Below are 24,572 nucleotides of genomic sequence, written 5' to 3' on the forward strand. Positions count from 1 at the left end.
AAAATTCTGTGATGCTCTAGTAAAAGATGCTCATTTTAAAACACATCATGTGTTACTTTTATCTTGTCAAAGTTGAAAGGCTGCTGACATCTGTAAGTTACCATTAAAAATTATTATTATTTTATATCAAAAGTGAATGATCCTAGAAGAGTTGATTTACTACTTACCCTAATTAACTTAGGTGAATTTAAAAATTACTATCTAGGTAAAATTTAAATTTTAGGCTGATAATTTTCCCTCATGAACTCAGAATTTATTTACACTATGAAAATTTCAACTTTCTTGAGAAAGTTATGCTTCTGAGGTAAAAATTAAGCAATAACAGTTTCTAGAAATTCCTATTAGTGATAAATGTGAAGCATTCAGGTGTAATGGTGCATTCTTCAAGAAGATGAGTTTTGGTGTCAGACTTGGGTTCAAGGCTCTGCTTTGCTCTTTATTATGTGACTCTGAGCAATTTACTTGATCTTTCTAAGCCTTTGTTTCTAAATTCAAAATAGGGATCACAACACTCAATAAACAAGGCTGCTGTGGGGATAAATTTAGATAACAGACATAAGAGTTCAGCACAGTGACTTGGAAGGATAAATACTCTACAAATGCAGCTATCATTATTGATAGGATTTTTCCTCCAGGATTTTAATCTATTAAACACTTACCTTATTGACAGGAATAATGTTTTTGACATTGTAGTAGAAGCCGAAATAAACCATGTTGAAAACTCCGTGACGTCCCAAAGTTGCTGTAAACCCTTTGTTGAGGCCCTGGAGTCCCAAGCCTTCCTTCTTAATGATGTGTCTTGCATAACTCATGGTGGATGGCTGCTGCACGAGAGAGAAGAAAGGTCATCTTTGGGACCGTGAAACAGAATAAATTACTGTTTTAACTTCCCTTCAAGTCCAAAATTATTAGGGACTTATTTTTCCCCAAAGATGAATAATCATGCCTAGATTCATGCTTTTTAAAATTAGGAAACCCCAAAAGTAAACAAAATTGCATGCATAACAACAGGCCTTAGAGGGAAGATTGTTGGCAAAGAAAAAATATCTTTGATGGAATTAGTGAAACTAATGTCATATAATAATTAACATCATTTTCAACATGTCAGTAGTTGCATCCAATTCTGTATCATCCACACTAATAGAGGGGATTAACCATATAGATAAACTAGTAATCCATACTGATAATCCATAACTGTGCATAATCCAGAGGAATGTATATTTGGCTCCTGAATATTTACCTTTCTAATTATGTTTTTCTAAAGCGAATGTTACAATTAGTCCTGATTCCATTGCCTCAATAGTTTAAACTGGCGTTAGGTTAGAAATCGGCTGTGGATAAATAGCAGTTGATTGTAGACTTCCTCAAGAAAGTGGGCAATCAGTGTGTGTAACACTTGCTGTGATAAATGATAAATCAATGGTGTTGAGAGTACTGGGTTACCTTTAATTTACTTCTTTCCAGCCCTTTGATTGATTACCAAGGTTGAAATACCTTGACTGCTGGAATCCAGTCAGTGCTACTTTTGGAACTTGCTAAAGAAATCACTGTATTTTGCCCTGAGTTTTATAATTCATTACAGTACAATTACAACAATTCATGTGGGTTTTTAAATAAGGTTGAGTGACTGTTTCCTTTTTGGAGGTACATCACAAAGGATCTCTCTCCCTCTTAAATTTTGAATACTGAATAGTAAATAAGGGGAAACGTTCAGCATTTAATTTTTTTTCCCATAAGGCAAGCACTGACATGACGCTTGTTTGAAATTTCACTGGAGCAGGTTGCTGGAGTGATCATGGCAGTCTGATACACTCACTGACTAAAAGTGTTGTCTTATCATGTGCAATTAAGGCTGTGTCAGCAGAACAGAACAGAACAAATCCAATCAAGGCTTTTCATCCAACTTTGTAGCTATGTAATTAACCTGATACATTTAAATGAGCTTGTTTAGAGAGTAAACCCTATAGCTTTTACTGATAAATGTTTTAAAAACTCTAGCTACAATTCTACACTCAAATTCATCTTTTCATTTAAGAGGATTAATTACAATAAATCACATTAATCCCAAGAATACCCTTTTTTTGTGACATGAAAAAAACACATGAGAACGTACCTTAAAACAATAAAAGACATTTCATATCGGAAAACCAAAAATTCTCAGAAGGTTAAAGTTCACTCTCTCTGCTACAAAATGGGACTTTTTTGTTTGTGTTATGGCACATTGACTATCAACCCCAGTCATTTATTTTGGTTTTCAAAAGAGACTTGAGGACAAGTTGAGCAGAAGTTCATTTCTGTTGGAAAGACTCTGAAAGTGCTGAGCAAACTCCTAGGCACTGCTCTCTTGCTGTGAGGAAGGCAGCCTAGAGGGCAGAGGCAAGGAAAGGAGGCAGCTCTCCTGGGGATGAAAGAAACTAGGCAGAAGTGAGGCTGCCTGGGTCCAGAATGACCAACACCAGTCCTCCCTGCTTCTAGCCCAAGTTTTCTCTCCATCCTCACCCACTCTGAAGCCCCGAGGGCAGGAGAGATGGGGAGGTCAGAGGCCATCTAGATTCTTCAGCAACAGAGGAACCAATGGCTTTGAATGAAAGTGCAGGTTAACATGGCTTTCCCTAAATAAAACAGGTATAAAGATGTGTCTATCATTTAAAAATCTAGTGTGCTAAATCATCAAAATTTAAAGAGAGGACTTCTATTAGTTCTTTTTTAAAATTAATTTTTATTGGAGTACAGTTGATTTACAATGTCGTGTTAGTTTCTGCTGTACAGCAAAGTGAATCAGTTATACATATACATATATCCCCTCTTTTTTAGATTCTTTTCCCATATAGGTCATTACAGAGTATTGAGTAGAGTTCCCTGTGCTATACAGTAGGTTCTTATTAGATATCTATTTTATATATAGTAGTGTGTATATGTCAATCCAAATAGCATTTACTGATGGCCCATTGCCTGATTTCTACCAGCTTGGATGTTAGGTAGGTGCGAAGAAATGTAACACATGGATTTTGACTCAAGTGCCTTGTTGAGTTTGAACTCAGCTGTGAATAATTAAGCAAATCAGGGGGTAGTACAGTAGTTAGAAATAGGGGGTCAGAGCCAGACAGTCCCAAGCTTTGAATCCCAGCAATACCGCCTGCTAGCTTAAGCGGGTATTTATCCTCTGATTTATCCTCACTTTACTCATCTGTAAAATAAGGATAATAATAGAATCTTCCTCATAGGATTGTTGTTGTGATGATAAATAAGTCAATGAACTTTGCCCTATGTAAGCATTTACTATACATTAGCTGTTAATAATAATGGCAATTATGATGATAATAAAACTAGTTATAATAGTAAAATAACAGGCAATTTCTTTGGTAGTTGAAGGCAATGACAATCAAAAGGTGGAGGCTGATTTGAGGGGGAGGAAGGACATGCATAACTAGCCTCTTCCTGCTCATTCCTTTTGGCTGTGGTTTCCTTTTCCCAGAGCCCTGGACCCTTGTGACATGATCCTTCCTACAGAAATGCATCCAGAGTGCAGGATCATAGGTCTGCTTTTTCTGGGAGCCAACCATATCCAACTCCTGGGCTAGAGATCTCCTAGGTCATCACCCCAGGGCTTTCCTCTCAGGAGCAGTAGATCCTGTAAAATGGTCTCTTCCCTACTGCTTGGTAAACATCCTTGGTAAGAACTCTTCACTTGACAGGTCTACGGACTGTAGAAGCAAGGCCACCATGCGGGAGCAAAGGTTGGGAAAGGAAAAGCACACTAACCAGGCCTCCACCTGACACAGTTTATTTATACCCTAGAGAGCATATACATGCATGTTACCAGGTACCTGGAACACAGGAAGTGCTCATCAATGTTAGTCATTACAATAGATACTTGGTACTTTATATATATCATCTTACTTAATCCTCTGAACAAGTGTGTGGGATGGGTATTATCTTTATCCCCATTTGACAGATGAGGAAACTAAAGTTAAGTTACTTGCTCAATATCACAGAGTTACTGGAAGGTCCAGAGCTCAAACTGAGGCCCCTCAGACTCCAAGTTCATACTTTTTTTTTGTTTGTTTGTTTTTTTTGTTTTTGCGGTACGCGGGCCTCTCACTGTCGCGGCCTCTCCCGTTGCGGAGCACAGGCTCCGGACGCGCAGGCTCAGCGGCCATGGCTCACGGGCCCAGCCGCTCCGCGGCATGTGGGATCTTCCCGGACCGGGGCACGAATCCGCGTCCCCTGCATCGGCAGGCGGACCCTCAACCACTGCGCCACCAGGGAAGTCCCCAAGTTCATACTTTTATACTCTGCATGGTTCTGCCATCCTATCATATCTGATTGCCTCTCTCAACAACCTTTAATGTGGACAGCAGGTATATTATCCTCATTTTACAGGTGAGGAAACCAAGGATTAAGTAATATTCCTAAGGGAAAAGTACTGGAAAATGGCTTAAGCAGAATTCTACATCTCATCCAGTGGTGCTCTCATGCTTGTTAACTCATTCTTGTTATACACATGCTGTAAGATTTTCAGTTTGATAATCCAACTGATACAGGTAACAGATAAATACAAATATATTTTTCTGGCAACTTGGGGCCTTGAGACAAAGAAAAACCTAAACTCTAATTCCCGTAAGAATTAGAAGTGCCCTTTTTGCTTCATTCAGAGACATTGTATCACAGACATGTAAGCAAATATTTAATTAGAAAGGCAAAACATGACTTCCACTAGGAAAATACAGAATCATTTTGACTAGATCTCTGTAAACACAAGTTTTACTAAACTTATTTGATTACTGGGCTTCCATTTCAAAACGAAACTGTGATGATTAGCATCATCAGCCAAATGATTCCAATGCTATCCAACCCAGCAGGTCACCCACAAATTCAGTTTCCTTTCAATATTTAGATTCACTCCAATTTTCATATTTAGTTACCAGCTGTGGGCCAAATTGCATTCTAACTTTCCTAGATATACCTTTCACTGACTGCACCAGAGCTGCAAGCATGGAAGAATAAGTGGGTCGGAGTGGAGCTAATATTGCGATACCGCACTGCTCTCCACGTTGATTTAGAAAAATCTTCAGTTCACTGGTACCTGCCAGAAGTATTTCCATTGGAAGGAACTCAAAGTCTACTTTAACTCTGATGTCAGCTATTGCCAGTTGTTAATTCTGGGAACTCCATGTTCTTTTATGCATTCATTTATTCAACAAACACCTATTGAGTCCTACTAGGTGCCATGCACTGTGTTAACTATCTAGTACGGTACTTTGTTCATATTCAAGAAACATAAAGATAGTTTGCTTTGCTTTTTATTTGGAGAGATATACTGAAAAATTTTATATCTACCCATGAGAATATTCTATAATGATTATGAAACATGAAATCGAATTTCTGTAATTGATGAAGCCACTATGGAAAACAGTATGGACGTTCCTCAAAAAACTAAAAATAGAACTACCATATGACCCAGCAATTCCACTCCTGGGCATATATCCAAAAAAAATGAAAAAAAAATTTAAAAGATACATGCACTCTAATGTTCATAGCAGCACTATTTATAATAGCCAAGATATGGAAGCAACCCGTGTCCATCAACAGACTAATGGATAAAGAAGATGTGGTATACAATGAGAAATCACCTCACGCCTGTCAGAATGGCTAACATCAAAAAAACCCCACAAATAACAAATGTTGGAGAGGATGTGGAGAAAAAGGAACACTCATAAACTGTTGGTGGGAATATAAATTGGTGCAGCCACTATGGAAAACAATATGGATGTTTCTCAAAAAACTAAAAATTGAACTACCATATGACCTAGGAATTCCACAGCTGGGTATATATCTGAGAAAAACAAAAACACTGATTTGAACAGATACATGCACCCCATGTACATAGCAGCATTACTTAGAATTGCCAAGATATGGAAGCAACCTAAGTGTCCATCAACAGATGACTGCATAAAGAAGATGTGGTGTATATACACGATGGAATAATACTCATCCATAAAAAAGAATGAAAACTGATATCACTTATATGTGAAATCTAAAAAATAAAGCAAAATAGTGAATATAGCAAAAAAGAAACAGACCTGTATAGAGAACAATCTAGTGGTTACCAGTGGGGAGAGGGAAGGGGGGAGGGGCAAGATAGAGGTAGGGGATTAAGAAGTATAAGCTATTATGTATAAAGTAAATAAGCTACAAGGATATATTGTACAACACAGGGAATATAGTCAACATTTTATCATAATTATAAATGGAGTATAACCTTTAAAAATTGTGAATCACTACGTTGTATACCTGTACTTTATATTGTACATCAACTATACCTCAATTAAAAAAAAATGATGTGCTATATATACACAATGGAATATTACTCAGCCATAAAAAAGAATGACATTCTGCCATTTGCAGTCACGTGGACGGACCTAGAAATTATCATGCTTAGTGAAATAAGTCAGAGAAAGACAAATACTGTATGATATTACTTGTATGTGGAATTTAAAAAATAATACAAATGCATGTGTATAACAAAACAGAAACAGATTCACAGATATAGGGAACAAACAAGTGGGTACCAGTGGGGAGAGGGAAGGGGGACGGGTGCGTTAGGGGTATGGGATTAAGAGATACAAAGTACTGTGTATAAAATACATAAGCAGCAAGGATATATTGTACAGTACAGGGAATTATCGCCATTATCTTGTAATAACTTTAAATGGAATATAAACTGTAAAAATACTAAATCTCTATACTGCTTATCTAAAACAGAATATTATAAATCAACACACTTCAATAAAAAATTATTTTAAAAATTAAAAGTCCTTAAGAGGCTTAAATAAAAGAGAAGATCCATTGCCTACACAATGCTCCCAGGAGCCACTCTGGGACACTGATTCCTTACTCTCTGAGAGCCCAGAATTACCAACAAAGCACCGAGATGACTTACGGCAGCCTCAGCTATTTTTTCTGGAGTTCTTCCATCCAACTACTGACCATAGCTGGCTCTGATTAGCTTGTGAGATCATGGACAGAGGTTTTAGGCATTGTTCCTTGGGTAAATAGCTATCAGAGCATGGCCGGTAGGCACAAGCGTGGGGTGTGTGTCAGTGGATTTCCTCCCTCTCTAAAGCGAGAAAAGAGCTCTAGGCACACCATGTCCAAAGACAGCACGCTCCACATGCGTCCCTTTACTTGCTTCCCATGGCAAGGGGAACTCGGGTGCATTTTAGAGCCAATGGAATAAGGTGTTGTACTGGATTTCATCACATGGCTGGAAAGCAAACCGGATGAGACCTTTATACAGTGAAGTGAGTGTCCATATCTGGGCCTTAAGAAAAATACTGCTTTGTTAAGAGGATATCCAGTTGCTACACTTAGGTAGGAAAATACCCTTGCTCATTAGGAGATAGAACACTTAAGCTCTTCATTCCTCGAAGTCTTGAAGCATTTTCATAAATTTGAAAAAAGAAGAAAACTCTTCCTTTTATTTGAGAACAAAATGTAAGTGAAAGAAGAGGAATAGGGCTCAAAATTCCAGTTACACATCTCTTTTAGCTTAGGTATTTCACTAATTTGTCGTTGCAGTTTATTTTACTACGGCATGATTAGGGACAAAAAGACATCCAAAATATAATTATATTCTTTCTAGAATTTACATTTGATGAGCAGGCCTATTTTTAAACAATCTGTGAGTGGAAAATAATTTGCTTTAAACAAACTCTTCCAGATGCTGAGCCACAAAGCTATGTCAACACCAAGTTGCTGTCCAATAACCGCCTGGAGGAACACGGGGCCTCGGGGTGACGGGACGAGACGCTGACCCTGTGCTTTGCCCCCGCACTGCTGGCAGAGCAGGAGGGAAGGTGACTGCGCTGTGGACACAGGGGTGACAACTCAGAGGGGACTGGCAACATGGAAGGAGTGTTTGCTTCTTCATGGTTCCAGAAACACAACAATTTTCCCTTAAGCGTCTTCATTACCCACTTTTCTTTATCCCAGTGAAAACAGTGTGGTTTCTAGAAAGAGACTTCTATGTTAATGCTCAGTTCCTTAGAGCTAATAACTGCATTAGGTTTTATTTCCCCTATCTATAACATAGAGATAGAGCCACTGACCTTATAGGGATAATGGGAGGATTAGGTATCAGGTGCGTGTGAGCACTGTAAAAGGTGGAAGGAGACAGAGCAGTTACCAGAGCAATGCGATTGCAGGGCCCTAGTGGCAGCAATCACCAATTATTTTTTCTTTACATAGCCCTGTATTACCTGATTTGTGAAAACAATTACTTTTTTAATTTACAAAAACTATATAGCTTTAAAAAATCAAATAAAGGAAAAAACATGTAAGGCATCTTGCACAGTATCTGGCCTATAGTCGATGTTCTGTAAATGGTAGCTATTATCATTACTTCAAAGTCTCAATTCTGAAAGCAAAAATCTAGGGTTTCTGGCACAGCTGAGTGGAAGACTGAAGTCTATTTTCTGTAAATGATAATAGAGAGGCAACTTGGCTGCTGCCTTAGGTACTGTTGAAAGATAACTACAGGAATGGATTCATACACATAATTCACTTTTCTGCCTACAAGAATCATAGACTGGAAAGAAATAATTTAGGTACTGAACAGCTTCCAGTCAGGATTTCACATTGTAATGCAGGAAAAATTTGAACTTAACTCAATACGTCATCATGAATGTTGACATGCCCTTGAAGCTAGCTTCTCACCCGTTCTGAAAACAGAGCCACACATTCACTCTCTATATAACTCAACTTCTCTTCTGGAAAGAGAGGATCGCAAAGTACAGGCCTATTCACTTTGTGTTGTCTCTACATAATATGACTAAGTTTAAGCATCTGTTAATTGCCTATGGAGAAAACAATCACTAAGCTTTGTGATACTTTACGTGATCTAACTGGTCTCTATTAGATTATTAAGCTCCCAGGATAGAGTGTGTAGAGCCACATTTAGTGGTGTTATCCAGAACAAGAATTAAACCCTGAACTAATTTTTTAAAAATCCCTATCTTTAAAGATTCTACCATCGACGATACATTTGCTATCAGTTCACTGATCCTTAAGTTTTAATCATAGAGCATAGGTGGAAGACTATTCCCTTCTTGGGCTGAACATCTTTAAAGACTAAATAGAGGTGAAACAGGCTTTTGCAATTTCCTAAAGGTTGAGTTTCATATTTGGGGGTGAGAATGATTATGTTCATATGTAACACAGATAAAATGACAGCGTAGAAGGATAACCTGTGCCCCATCCACACATCAGAGGCAAATCCTATAGACCTCAAGGGAAGGAAAACATAACCCGTTAGCCAAATAATAACTTTGAAGTAGATTTCAAAGTGGAGAGAAAAACTGGGAAACAATTCATACAAGATTTTGCTCCTGGAGAGAAATTCACATTTTCCAGGCTAGCAGAGAGCATGCCAGCAAAACACCACTTGGCTTAGCATAATTGATAGGGGACTTCTCTTTCTTATAAGTGTACAGAAAAAAACGATGCACCTAGTTAGAAGGGAGCAGGGTCTTATAAGGACAACAAGCTACAAAGTCACACTTTTGGTAAGACTGGGTATACACACCATCTCCAATGGAGAAATCCTTGGGCAAGCCTAGTCCTAAGCCCAAAAGACTACAGACCAGAACAACACTTTGCTTGGGTTTAGTTTGAAGGATGGGGGGAAATTTGGATCTATCCTGATTTTATCTGAACATGTTTTTATACCCACTGAACCAAACCAGAGCATGACAAAGCTGTGATTACTTTGCTCCCCACAGAAGGTCAAGCGTATTTAAATTAGAGACCGGTTTTCTTTATTCACTGTGAATTTTAAGATGCTGGCCAAGATTCTGGTATTGGAATTGAAGGAAGTGTGGCAGGGATTATAGTCTTTGACTGATATGGTGGTAATTTTAAAAGTGGAGGCAAGACAAGTACACCTATTGAAATACTTTATACAGAAGCTGGAAGAATATAAGGGAAGTATCAATAACCAAATTAACCACAATTTCCTTTACATTTCTAGCATAGTTTAGGGCTAACTGGGAGGGAAGGCATATTTTATGGATAATATACCTCTGACTGGCTAGAAAATCAGTCCTAGACCACAGAGGGGAGAACACAGGCAGCTGAAGCCAGCAGCGTACCTGCCATTCCTGGGAAACCCTGTCAGGAATTTCACTGAGGGCCCCAAGAACATAGCACACACAGCCTCTGCTCTCAGCCAGTATTGCCCTTGGATCCCAGCTAGAGCGGAGCCTTTCCTGGACCCCATGCTTCAGAGGGCACCCATTCTGGCCCTTTGCCGGCCATTCCCTCCACACAGGGCCAAATGGACATCTACCTACATTCCACAACCTCCTTCTAGACCATGCTCTGTGCACCTTGGGACCATGGCAGTCCTTTTGTTCCATCTTTATCACTCTACCATCACCTCCAAGACTTTAAGTGTAATATTAAGAGTCATATTGACTACTGTTACCCTAGGCTGTCTTCCACTTACCCTAGGCTGTCTTCCACTACAGATAACTTCTTGGGAAATTTTCATGTTTAAAGGACCACGCAGACTCACCTCCTCAGGCTGACGAAATAGGAAAATCCACAATTACTGTGTACGAATCCATGGTGGTTCAAATCTAAGGCAGGAAGGTAGAAAGGCTGAGCCACAGACCTGTGGCCTGAGAAACTCATACTATTGGCTGAGCAGCAAGAGTTATCTCCCTGTAAAATAAGCCTCTGGGGAAACTGCTCTGCTTTTCGTAAAGGTGTTGTCAAGCCATCTGGCCATTCTGCATGCAGCCCATCTATTTAGTGTTTCACCACAGCTGGCAGCTGTAATTGACTGAAAAGGCTGACAATGAGCGTAGCTCACAGCCTCCAGGTGAAGTGGCCGCGAAGGCTTGATCAAGAATCCACGTTCAATTTATATGACTATTCTGGAGGAAGAATATCTTGATTGTGGTAGAACTCTTTCCAAAGTGGCTTCAAATGTTTTTAGTTTCCTCTTGAACTTCTGCTGCTATATGCAAGTTATTTATAGCAAACAGGTACCCAACTACTATTGTTTATGATAACAGACCTGCATCTAAGTTTAAAGATCTTGTCAATAGGCACTGTAACTAGGCTGCCAGCCCTTAAGCCCTGATAAAGAATTCAGGCTGAATGGATTGCATTGGCGGTTGGGAACGACCTAAGGTGAACCATTGTTCAGTAAGCTGTTTTTGAGCCCACAACTGGGAGTCAGGTGTGACTGTTCACTGCAGCAATATCTTAAGACAGATCTGTCTCTAGTCAACCTTAAGGATTTATAAGATCAATTTGCATCTAGAAATAGTTAACATTGGTTGAGTGCCTATCATGTCCCAGGCTCTGTGTTAAGACCTTTGGGTATACTATCACATTTAAATTCTCATAAAAAGCAGGTGCTTATAATAACTACTAACACTTATAAAACCACTACAACATGACAGACTGTATTGACAGCTTTAAATGCATGTCTCAACTAACCCTATTACACCATTTGATGTGGCCATTACTATGATTTTTCCCTAACAAAAGAGGAAACTGGGCTATGGTCAGAGTAGGAAGCAGGGGGCTGTCACTAAGTCAGTAACTTAGATGGCCCTGCGGGGCTTGTGTTTCTATCTACTTATAGAAATACCTTGTTGTAATGTAGTTGGACTGATCACCATCATTTTACCACAGAGGGAACGGCAAGTAATTGTTCAAGGCCATACTGTTAGGAAATGGTAAAGAGCTTGATGGGTACATCTCTCCACAAACCCTTATGGGCTTTTGCTCCCCAAACCAATTGCCTTTCTGTTCTAGACAGCTTTGTTTATATATGTTCTTTGATAATTTGCACATAAGGTTTAAGCTCTTTAAGAAATTACAGAGCAGGAAAAAAATGGGGGTCCCTGCTACTATAAATGAAGTACTGGAACCGGAATTACACAAGGTTGAGTCCTAAGATGGGTCATCAAGTCATTCCCACCTGAATTAGCTGAAAAGATTCTCCCTGAAGTGGGTTTGACCCGGCAGAGCCATTAGAACATTTCTTTTGGATTACTTACTTTTCTTTATACGGTTCTGTATTTTCTAAATTTTCTACAGTGAGCAAGTGTTACCGTCTAATGTAAATGTTCACAGATAATACTGGATACATTCTCATGTTAAACATTCAAACGCACCAAGCTCTTCCCTTAAACTCTTATCTTCCTCTCCACACTTCCAGTCTCCTTTCCAGAGGCAGCCACAGTGAGAAGTTTGTATGAATTCCTCCAGACCTGCACTGTCTTCTAAGGACATCACCATCCACATGAGGCTACTGAGTGCTTGAAATGTCCTAGTTTAAACTGGAACGTGCTTGTAAGCATAAAATACACACTAGATTTGAATATCCAGTATGAAAAAAGAGTGTAAAATATCTCATATAATTTGTTTATTGATTACATTTTGAAATGATAATATTTTGGATATACTGGGTTAAATAATATATAATTTAATTTCATCTGTTTCTTTTTACCTTTTTACATATAGGTGGCACATGTTATATTTCTATTTTTGGACAGCACTGCTTGAGAGTCTAGACCATTTTGAGTACATCTGTACATTTATATGTACATACAGAAATATGTATTTTTTGGTGTCTCCTAACATAAATATGCATTATCTATACATAATTAAAACTTTATACCAGAATTAAAACTTTTTTTCTTAAAAAAGGAAGCATAATCTTTAAATGCTTTAGGCATTAAATTATTCCTAAAAAAAAAATTAATTCCTTTCTTCCTCCCTTTCTCTTCCTCTTCCTCTCCCCGCCTCACCCCCATAGTTCTTGACAACCTAAAAAGCCTCAGAGTGAAGAAAGTAATAATTATTCTTCGCCATACAGATGCTGAAGTGAGCGCACCTAACAGTTTTTTGGATTAATTCAACACAGGTACAGATTAACAAAAGGGTATCCCTTGTTGGATAAAAGGACGTGCTAGTCAATAGACGAAGGCTTTGGAGTTAATGAGTCCTCGACAAAAGACAGAGGAAACAGCTGCACTTGCCCAAAATGACAGGTAGGTATTTTTAAATGTCTAGATCTGAAATTTGCTATTCTTTTTTTTCTTTTTTAAACATCTTTATTGGAGTATAATTGCTTTACAATGGTGTGTTAGTTTCTGCTTTATAACAAAGTGAATCAGCTATACATATACATTGTTTCTTTTTATGGCTGAGTAATATTCCATTGTATATATGTGCCACATCTTCTTTATCCATTCATCTGTTGATGGACACTTAGGTTGCTTCCATGTCCTGGCTATTGTAAATAGAGCTGCAATGAACATTGTGGCACATGACTCTTTTTGAATTATTTTTCAGGGTATTTTCAGGGTATACGCCCAGTAATGGGATTGCTGGGTCATATGGTAGTTCTAATTTTAGTTTTCTGAGGAACCTCCATACTGTTCTTCATAGTGGCTGCATCAATTTACATTCCCACCAACAGTGCAAGAGGGTTCCTTTTTCTCCACACCCTCTCCAGCATTTATTGTTTGTAGATTTTTTGATGATGGCCATTCTGACCGGTGTGAGGTGATACCTCATTGTAGTTTTGATTTGCATTTCTCTAATGATTAATGATGTTGAGCATTCTTTCATGTGTTTGTTGGCAATCTGTATATCTTCTTTGGAGAAATGTCTATTTAGGTCTTCTGCCCATTTTTAGATTGGGTTGTTTGTTTTTTTGATATTGAGCTGCATGAGCTGCTTGTATATTTTGGAGACTAATCCTTTGTCAGTTTAATATTTGCTATTCTTGTCACACCATTCCTTTCACTCAGAGTTTTTTTGTAATAGGCATAGTCCCATGACCTTATGTTGGGTGACTGACTATGCACTAACTACTTTTCAATTTGATCAATATTGGCACCTTTGACCAATAAAGTGCCACCTCTGATCAGCTACTGAATCCTGATAGTTGCTGGAAACAAAATGCTGACATGTGTGACCTATGTGATCTCTGTTTTACCAAGTTCTGACTAGTTGAAGTAATATGACAAATATTTTTATAGGGTACCTAACAGATTTTATTTTGTCTAAGTAAATATCTGACAATGAATCCAGTTCAGTGGATTCTGCAAAAGAAATGACCTCAAACAAATTCCCCATCCTCCCCCACTTAAAAAAATGGCTGTATATACATAAACTCTTTACACAGACCACACTCGTGTCAATAAACTAGGAGCACGTGCACATGTAGCATTCCTGTGTTGGGCTGGAAGGGTGTTTACCATGTTCTAGCAAGGGCTCAGCATGTGAAAAACATTAGCAGCTCTAACATGGCCTCAGTGTAGAACCTCCCTGAGGGCAGAGGAGAGAAAAAGAACATTAAGCATGAGCAGGGGTGCTGTGATACTTTGTTATTTTCATTCCTGTGAGTGCTTCTTGGTGTTCCCATTTGTGTTCCTCTGCTGACATGCTGTCTTGATAAAGGACTGCAGTTTGAAGGCCTGTGTATTCTTTTGCTCACTCCTTGCTGCCCCGAGACAAGCTTCCCAATGGGTAAAAATGGGACACTGAATGGGGAGCCCCAAGTTTTCTTCTAGCTGGTAATTCTCCCAGCCAAATTTTCCTTCAGCAGATTCCATGGGGGCTGTCTTTAATGCTCCATATTGATAGGACGTTTGAAAAGTGTTTCTTTTTATTTCTTCCTGGTCCTTGCCATCTTTTCCCATCATTCAAGGAAGAATAGAGAAAAAACAAAACAGAAACAGAGACCAAGGCAATACAGGAATTTTCAACCTTTTCTGAAGTGCTATATATCTCTGCAATTAAGACAATCTTTTGAAACTTAAAACAAAAAAAATCTCCCTTAATTAAGATTGACGTCCTCTGAGTAGATACCATCTGTTGTAGCAGCCCAACCCTGTCCTCCGCAGCTCTTGGCAGTTACAGGTGAGTAGGGGCCCCCTCTCCGTTCCCACACCCCTGCTCAAGAAGCTACCAGGGAGCTCTCAGGCAGTAGCAGCAGGCAGGAGGTGGGGTGGGAGTGAGGGGGGGTCTCCACCCATTAGCAGATGCTTAAGTAGTAGGCAGGGGAACTTTTCTATGGAGAAATTCAGGTCAGCAGATACTCCAAACCAATTTATACCATGTGCTGCCCAGTTGTGGAAGTAAATTCAAATGCTAAGAAAGGACCTGGACTGCCAATCCCCTTATTTTTCCCCTACCTTGGGCTTGGCACCCAAAAGAATAAAACAAGAACAGTTGGACTTGGTGGTTTAAAGGGAATTATTCGGCAACTTCAAGGAAGTGAAGGCAGCACAGGCCAAGGCAAGCTGTCTTCATAGAACATCATGTACCAGTGACTAAATGTCAAGACCCATCATTGTCCAAGTGGTGACATCTACACAGGTTTAGTAGTATGCTCATTCAGATTTAACCAAAAGACAAGCTTGACAGATTATCAGAATCTTTGGGGGAGGGCAATGTGTGGAGTTGGGAAAAGTGTGAGGTAATTTTACAAATGACTTCATAATTTTTTTTTTTTAAAGCACAGCAATATTATAATCCTAGTGGTTTTTGCTATAGTCTATTCTAGTAAAATGTGAAATAGAAGTTCTGCCAAAAGTACAGAAAACATTTCCAAACAAGTCATTATAGATTACATTACAACTCTAAAATAAAAATGTCTAAACGTGTTTGTCCATTAGACTTTTAAAAAATTAATTGTTATTGGAGTATGGTTGCTTTACGGTGTCCATCAGACTTTAGTGCATTTTTGTTAACGCTTTCCTTGTGAAAGAAATTTGACTTTTTCTTATGCTACTTCCTTAACAATAAGTTACTATGGCTTTAACAAGTGGCTATGGGTTGGGTTCATAATTTGACGTTATATTCTGAAAAATAATTTTTACATTCCATCAACAACAGGAAAACATTAAATGATTACCTCTGTAAATTTGTTCCGATTGGCTTGCAAGCCAACTTTTACTACCTCAAAAGGGTTGACCACAATGGCTTCTGTTAGTCCAGATCCCAATCCAGCAATGGCAAAGGTCTAGAAAAATTAAGTCAATCAATACTTTAAAACAAGTCATCATGTGTATGGGGTTAAACATCCTACTCATTACACTATGCCGCTGAATGTTATAATGAGAATGGAGAAACTCACATAAATGTACCATATACCATTACTAAACAGCTTTAGATCTTGATTAGATGCTGACAATTCATGAAGAAGAAATTACAGAAGCCACAAACCACATCCTAACAATTCAAAATAAAACGTCAAAGCCCCATCAACAATGACTTTGTCCTTTAATGAAAAGAAAGGTTGTTTTACTTATTTAAGGTGGATACTAAAACATCTGCACATGTGACAACTAAAAGAGAGTTTGACTCATAAAAGGAGAACTTCATTTTTAAACATCTACTTAAATACATTTATTGAGCATATAAGAAATTCAAGGAGGACAACCACAAATAAAATGCTTATAAAAAGCTAAATTTCAGGTAACCAAACAGTATAGCCAAAAATATTTAAATGTATAGCCATATTCTTAGAGTCATTATTCTAGGAAATTAAGAAACAAAAAAAACCAGTTTAAAATTAAACCTTTATCTGTCTTTTTAAATTGATAATTGCCCTATTCTTCTAGACCTAGAAGCTGAGGAATAAAAGTTGAGGTCAGAGATAAAAAGGTTGTCTTGAAGGGCTCAGAAAAAATCTAGAACACTTATCAAAAGGTGGCTGTGTATCAGGTTCTTATTTGTTATCTGTTAAGAACTTCTGCAGTAGGAAAGAACAACTTTCTAGAATTTTCCACTGAGTAGAATGCTTAAAGGATTTTCAGAAACTTTGTATCAAAAATAACCACAACTATTAAAACACACTCACACACACACACACACACACACACACACACACACACAGCAGGAAAACAAAATGAAACAAAGCCTCAAACCTTCAAAACAGATGCTGAAAAAAATAATTCTTTGATGCTGAAGCTGTAATTCCAGGGGAAGGGGTAATACTGTATACAACTAGGAGAAGAAAAAAAGTCAATGAGGAGTAAAGAAGAGAAGCTCTTATTCGGAGTCTCTAATTTCTTCAAAGTAGGAGACTAAAAGAGAAAAGGGAGAAAGGAATGTTCTATAACCTTAGAAGGGGAGGCAAGGTGGAACCAGGGCAGGATCCAGAGCCAGGAGGTCTGGGTTTAGGTTCTGGTTTTGCCACTTTATTGGCTGTGTGACCAGAGATGCCATGTACAGTAGTTTGGGCACAAAGGTGCAGTGGAGGCTGAAATCAGCCTGCACCCTACTTGCCAAGCCAGAAAGGCATCAGTCAGGAAAAAGGGGCAACTTTTCATAATCCACACAAAAAAGCTGTGTGTGTTAGTTGCAGCTCTGTGTTTAAATCACTGAGTCTTTTAAAGATGTGGTACATATATTCAATGGAATATTACTCAGACATTAAAAAGAATGAAATAATGTCATTTGCAGCCGCATGGATGGACATGGAGATTATCATACTAAGTGAAGTAAGTCAGACAGTGAAAGACAAATATCATATGATATCACTTACACACGGAATCTTAAAAAAATGGTACAAATGAACTTATGTACAAAACAGAAACAGACTCACAGACTTAGAGAACGAATTTATGGTTATGGGGGGGGAAGGTTAGGGGAGGGGGATAGATTGGGAGTTTGGGATTGACATGTACACACTGCTATATTTAAAATAAAATGCCTTTCCATGAAAAAAAAATCACTGAATCTTTTATAAGCCACTGTTTTCTCATCTGTAAAATGGAGACAACAATATCTAATCTTTGATTTAATAAGGTTATTATGAGGGTCAAATTAATGTGTGAAGGCCTTTGGTAAAGTGCTGTACAAAACCACTGTTACTGTTGCACGACGAGGAAGAATGGGATTGTATACAGATTCTAGGAGAGAGGGAATAACTAAAGATGTTTTCCTTTCATGCCCCTTTATTACAATTTTAAACATATTTGTATAGGGTAACAGACAAAATATTTTATTCATTTACCTCAGACTTCCATCATGGAATCCAAAGGCAGAAAAAAAAAAACACTAGTCCCAAACTCTTCTGACTGAAAAAGCTAAAATCCAGATGTTCAAGTTTTTATTACTATATGCAATCTTCCAAGTAATTCACTTTTTTGTTCTTCTATAAAACTCAGCTACATTTTCTGTCAGAACTAGTGTTCAGCAGTCCCTTGTCAAAAGAATTGATCAGCTATCAGCAGATCATGTTACTCAGATTGTTCCAGAGACCAGCGGTAACTGTTGGGTTCCCAGCCTCCCAGGCTTTTCATGTGAGAGCACCAGGGGACATTTAATGGCTGTTTAAGTGTCTAGCTGTATCAAAAAGAAACTGTAATAAATGAGTTCAAGAAAAGAGAAAAACTGTATACAGTTTGCATGACTTCGGTGAGAGGAGCTGAAGTAGCCAAATGCTTTTCTGTTTGAATTCTCAAGACAGAAGTGCAGTCTCTCACATGGTACCAATGCTTGACACAGGATCAGCCACGGCCCTCTGGAAACTGTAGTTTACTCTCCTTTGCTAGGAAGTTTTTAATCCTCTTTTTAACCAGATGTTTTCAAAGTAAAGGAAGACAGTCAGGGAAGACACTGAGGAATTAAAAAAAAATCTCAGCTAATTTCAGGACTCATGCTACCACTTCTCCTTCCATGAGAGGCCGCTTCACAGCCCCCTTGTTTAAGAAGGAGGCTGGACCAGAGGTTTCTTTGTCACAAAACAAAGTGACACTATTAGGTTTCTTAATTGGATCCATCCTAGAAAGGGAGTATGTATGATTTTTTAAATAGCAGTGACTTCTTCTTAATGAATCTTTAGAAATAAAGTAAAGAAAGAGTTGAAGCTCAGAACTCTGCCCCTCTGGCTGAGTTCTAAGGTGTATTCCAGCAGGTAAACTGGGGGATTTTCCTGGACGTTGGAAGGCACATTGCCAATTGGAGGGCCAATGCAGGTTTAGTTTAGTTTAGTTTTGTTTTGCTTTGCAGGTTTGGGGGAGAAATTAGTGCACTGGCTCTCTCTGGGGCTCTCGCTGCACGCATATTGATAGAACCTATTTGGTCAATATAATTTAACTTGTTTTGTGAAAAGCAGCGAAATCACGAAGAAGGAAAGGAGTGGCGTCGGCAAATGTTCATCACCAAATGACTTTCATGTAATAGTTGAGATGTGTCATTGTAAGATCACTATTCTCCCCAACTACAAAAGGCCCCTCAGCCTGCATCTGACCACAGAGTGACCTGAAGTCCTATACTTAATACAGCTTGAGCAAAAGCTGGAAAAGTGACCTGTTAGGAAATAATTTTAGGTACAGTGAGTTTCACATAAATAGATATGTGCAGTATGTATGTAAACATACGCATGTTTTGGCTTCAAAATAGTCTTTGACAAATGTACTGTTTATATTCTTGACCATATCTCATATGGGCCTTTCCACACATATCATTATTATCATAAATTCATCACTGGGAGCTATAAAATGGCCAAATTGTGAGTTATTAGGAAGATGGCTTTCAACAAGTAGCTGAACATTGAATAACTCGAATTCATATTTTAGTAGCTGAGCTTGGGGAATCAAAAGGGTTTTTGTTTCCAGATTTTGCTGTATGAAATAACACACACACTTAAGTATAATAAATACTCTCACTTACCAATTCTGGTGACAGTGACACATATCCTAGCAATTTCTTGTACTGCTCAAAGGTGAAAAACTGTGAAACAAAACCAAACCCAGAGATTTATAACAATTTCCTGCAACAAACCTTTAAATTGACTCAAATTTCTTTAGTAAATCATTATATTCACCAGCATTCTAAAAAATGATAAACCATCAACACAGTTTTTAATCCAGTCTTGGGTAGTTGCTATTGAATCTTACTTGAACATTCACATTTTCAAATGCAGCTATAATAACCTACAGAAGAGCTGATGGAATCCTTTATAGCAGTAAATGAACCATACAGCTTCCATTTACCATGACCATTTTCAGTTTCCCCAGACATCAATAGACTCCTTTTTTTATGGCAGTGATTCAAAATTATAGGCATAGAGAACTGAAATCTTTGGTCTCCTATGTTTTCTCTATAGCCTGCTTTCCCAGCGAATGCCCAATTTTCTAACCCATTTGTAAAAGACATCCACTTCTCAGCTTTAACTCGCATTTGTACTGCCGTGTATCTCTACTGTTCCATGGGATTTCTAAACACTCAATGATGATGATGCCATGAAAAACTAGGGAAGGACCCAACAAGGACATCTAGTCCATCCCCTGACTGAAAGTAAGACTGTCCTCAACCTCTGTGAAGAAAGAGAGCTGCTTATTCCTCCCTTAAAAATCTGATGATGATGAAGATTTTGTTGGTTCCTTCAGTAGATGATGTTTAATATAATTTTTTCTGTAAATGGATTTCAATGGAGGCAAATCTAATCAATCACTTTGTATAATATGTTCCAAATAAAGTTTTCTCCTCTCTTTCTATATTATACATTTTGGACAACGATCTGCTTGAACATGACGGTTTGCTCCTGGGGTACTCTGTTAGGTAGCTACCAACATCACTGATAAAACACACTCTTAGGTCCTGCTGGGGTCTGCTTCTCAAGACCTCAGAAATGGCCTGGGTATTTTATGGTCTTATATGTCTTCTATTCTATTACTTTATAACCCAGTACTATGGGGCAAGAAATAAATATAGACTTGAGAGCCAAATAATATTCTGTTGTTAGAAAGAGGTAGTTCCATGTAAACATGGCTCTCGTGAGTCTTTGGGCAGTTCCAGAGTCATTGCATCACCAGATAGATTGATTCTCTTAAAGACTCAGGAACTATTTTTGTGCTATGTTCCTTTAGACCAACTATGGATGTAGATTTCTGTAGAACAGGAATTCATTCATTCACTCATCCAACAAATATTTCTTGGTTCTATGCACTGAGGATGCAGCAGTAAACAAAGAGAAACCCCTGCCTTCTTGGTCTAACATTCCAGTGGATGGTGATAACCCTGAAACTATCCTAGTGTTCAAATAATACCACCAGGAGCCACAACAGGTTTGATGAGAGATGCACTAGAAACGATTAAAAGGAAAAGGGTTATGATCTTGGGTTTAAAAAATAATTTATTTCTTCTTCCTTTTCATGGTCATCATCGTAACTATTCTTTGATAATCACCCTGCGTGGATTTTGACACAAGCAGTCCTAGGTTTGAATCCTGACTCAGCTATGGAAGCATAGCTTGACCTTTCTAACCCTGAAGAACACAAAACTTCTAGAGCAGTCTTTAAATAAGAGAACTTGAGTAACATTTCTTGACATGCCTGGAACATATGAGACTTTTAGAAAATCTTAGTTTCCATTTCCTTTCTTCACTTTGGATACTAAAGGAACCATAGATCTCTTATGTACATGTATCATTCATGAGAGCTTGCTGTGGTCTAGGAAACATGCTAAGGCCTTTGGATGTGCTACTGCATTTAATCCATACAACATCACCAGGCAACAGGTGAGAGTACAACCATGATTCCCACTTGTAGATACCTGTCCTGCAGCTAGTGAATGGAAGGATTGAGATTTCTCCCTAAGTCTAACTCCAAAGCCTGGGTATGCTCTTAACCACTACACTGCACTGTACTGCTCACTGCTGAGCCATGATTTTTAGTGGTTTGGGAAGACGTTCTCTGTGCTAGAGTCTTCTTTCTGCTGAGGTCTTCTTGCCTTCCCTGACCTTGGAAGCTGAGTCCCTTAAGGCAGACGATTTCAAACTTTTCTGACCACAATCTACTATTTACCATATTTACCATAATCTATTTACCCAGCACAAGTGCACATGCACATGTAGTACACACTCATATTTATAACTGAAACAAAACATTGCTGTAAAACAATGTTTAGCTCTTCACTATGTGTAATGCATTCTGTTTCTACTCTACTTCATCAAAAATTTTTCTGGTGAACCACTACATCTAGTGACCCATCAAATTGATTTCAGGACTCACAGGTCATGACCCATACTTTGGAAACACTGCTCTAAGGGATCTATGTGGGTTCGGGAAAGTTCTGGGAGATGATGGACCTCACAGAACGCCTCACTACCTTGTTCCCTTCCAGTGTGAGGATGCATTTTTTTTCCTTCTGACTTTCTGTCATGACAAAGAATTAAGGAACAAACTGAGATCTCAAAGGAGAAGTGTGGGGACATAGACTTGACCTGTCACTCTAAGCAATTCTCACAGGCAATTCCAAGTCTACACTTTGGGGCAATTCTAGGCTTTTCATTTCCCCATCTCTAAAACTGTTTAAAAAAAATTACCACCAGCTGGCTGGTACTCATCAGCAGTCTGGCTGGAAGATTCTGGTGAATGGCTAGGATGAAGTGATACAGGTTCCTGGGAATAAAGAAGCCTCACAGATCAGAGATGAGTTGCTAATGTATTAAATTCAAAAGTAATGCACAGGGACTCCCCTGGTGGCACAGTGGATAAGACTCTGCGCTCCCAATGCAGGGGGCCTGGGTTCAATCCCTGGTCCGGGAGCTGGATCCCACACGCATGCCACAACTAGGAGTTTGCATGCCACAACTGAGGAGCCTGTGAGGTACAACTAAGGAGCCCGCCTGCTGCAACTAACACCCAGCGCAACCAAATAAATAAATAAATATTAAAGAAAAGTAGTGAACAATATATATTACATATTCTAATAAGCAAATAGTGCTTCAAACTAAAAATAAAAAAACTCTTGTTTTAATTTCTACCTTTGCAACCAAAGTCTAATTTTACTGAATTTAAAATAAAATATTATTTCAAGAAAGGAAATATTAAAATCTTTTAACATGGATTTTCAATAATAGGAAATAACATTATAGTTTGAAACCAATATTAAATAAAAATATTCATTCATTCAACAAATATTTACTGGATGCCTCCCATGTGCAAAGCTTAGAAGACATTATACTACAACTATATTCTTAAGAACTAGTAGATTAGTTGTTACTTTAATTCCTTTCTATACAGCACTACTCTTTTACTTCCTTCATGATATTTCTTAATATTTCTCATCCACAACATTAGTTAGTGCAGAGATATGATAAAGGTACCCTATCACATAAGACATGAGGTTACACTCTAAGGATGAAATTAGGAGGGTCAACGTGTAATAATGTTACCTACCCAGAGTCATGCAAATGTGTGACTAAAGAGTTTTGAAAACATTCGTAGTCAGTCAAGGCTTTGGGAACCTTGAATATAAAATCTTGAATCCAAATTAATATGCTATATATAACCTATAAAGTGGAACCTTGAAATTGGTAATCTGGTTGGATTTATCCCAGGAAGAGGGGCTGGACCTCGGGGACAGGCCGTGTGGTCCCTGGAGAAGTGTCAAGTTGTGCTTCGGCATGGGAGGTGGGTACAGTTTGCCTGGGCGACCCAACCCTCCGGACGGCACTTTCTCCTTTGCTTTCATCCACGCTAACTAAGCAGTCTGATCACTAAATTGACCTCCCAGATCGTCTATTCTGGGAGGCAGTTAAATTACGTGGAAACAGTTTGATCCATTTGGATCCATTTGATCCATTTGGGTCTTACTTTTTTTTTTTTTTTTTTTCCGGTACGCGGGCCTCTCACCGCTGCGGCCTCTCCCGTTGCGGAGCACAGGCTCCGGACGCGCAGGCCCAGCGGCCATGGCCCACGGGCCCAGCCGCTCCGCGGCATGCGGGATCCCCCCGGATCCCGCGGGGCATGAACCGGCGTCCCCTGCATCGGCAGGCGGACTCCCAACCACTGCGCCACCAGGGAAGCCCCCTGGGTCTTACTTTTAACAAGTGATACCTGAGCAGTGCTCAGACTAGGGCTAACTATTCCGCAATACAGAGGCAAACACCTTCTGGGTACCCCTCTCAATACCCTGTGCATTTCTTTTCTTCTTCTTTTTTTTTTTTTTTGCATTACAATCTTTTTTTAAACATCTTTATTGGAGTATAATTGCTTTACAATGGGGTGTTAGTTTCTGCTTTATAACAAAGTGAATCAGCTATACGTATACAGATATCCCCGTATCCCCTTCCTCTTGCGTCTCCTTCCCACCCTCCCTATCTCATCCCTATAGATGGTCACAAAGCACTGAGCTGATCTCCCTGTGCTATGTGGCTGCTTCCCACTAGCTATCTAGTTTACATTTGGTAGTATATATAAGTCCATGCCACTCTCTCACTTCATCCCAGCTTCCCCTTCCCCTTCCCTGTGTCCTCAAGTCCATTCTCTATGTCTGCATCTTTATCCCTGTCCTGCCCCTAGATTCTTCATAACCTTTTTTTCTTTTTGAGATTCCATATATATGTATTAGCATACGGTATTTTTCTCTTTCTGACTGACTTCACTCTGTATGACATCCATCTCACTACAAATAACTCAATTTTGTTTCTTTTTATGGCTGAGTAATATTCCATTGTATATATGTGCCACATCTTCTTTATTCATTCATCTGTTGATGGACACTTATGTTGCTTCCATGTC

At 38.8% G+C, this 24,572-nt stretch overlaps 1 protein-coding gene across 4 annotated transcripts in view; it reads right to left on the reverse strand.

The window, feature by feature from the left end:
- SLC25A21 (solute carrier family 25 member 21) overlaps nucleotides 1-24,572 on the reverse strand; it is a 510,053-nt gene that overhangs the window by 44,117 nt on the left and 441,364 nt on the right. For 3 of the 4 annotated variants that reach the window (XM_024118460.2, XM_028495735.2, XM_028495734.2), the window contains exons 5-7: nucleotides 19,717-19,776; nucleotides 15,950-16,057; nucleotides 660-824 (exon numbers count right to left, since the gene is read on the reverse strand). In XM_024118460.2, coding sequence (XP_023974228.1) covers nucleotides 660-824; nucleotides 15,950-16,057; nucleotides 19,717-19,776 — 333 coding nt within the window. The remainder of the gene's footprint in view (nucleotides 1-659; nucleotides 825-15,949; nucleotides 16,058-19,716; nucleotides 19,777-24,572) is intronic. The other variant, XM_028495733.2, reaches the window with a different exon arrangement.

Source organism: Physeter macrocephalus, chromosome 11 (genome assembly GCF_002837175.3).
Source record: "Physeter macrocephalus isolate SW-GA chromosome 11, ASM283717v5, whole genome shotgun sequence".
NCBI lineage: Eukaryota > Metazoa > Chordata > Mammalia > Artiodactyla > Physeteridae > Physeter > Physeter macrocephalus.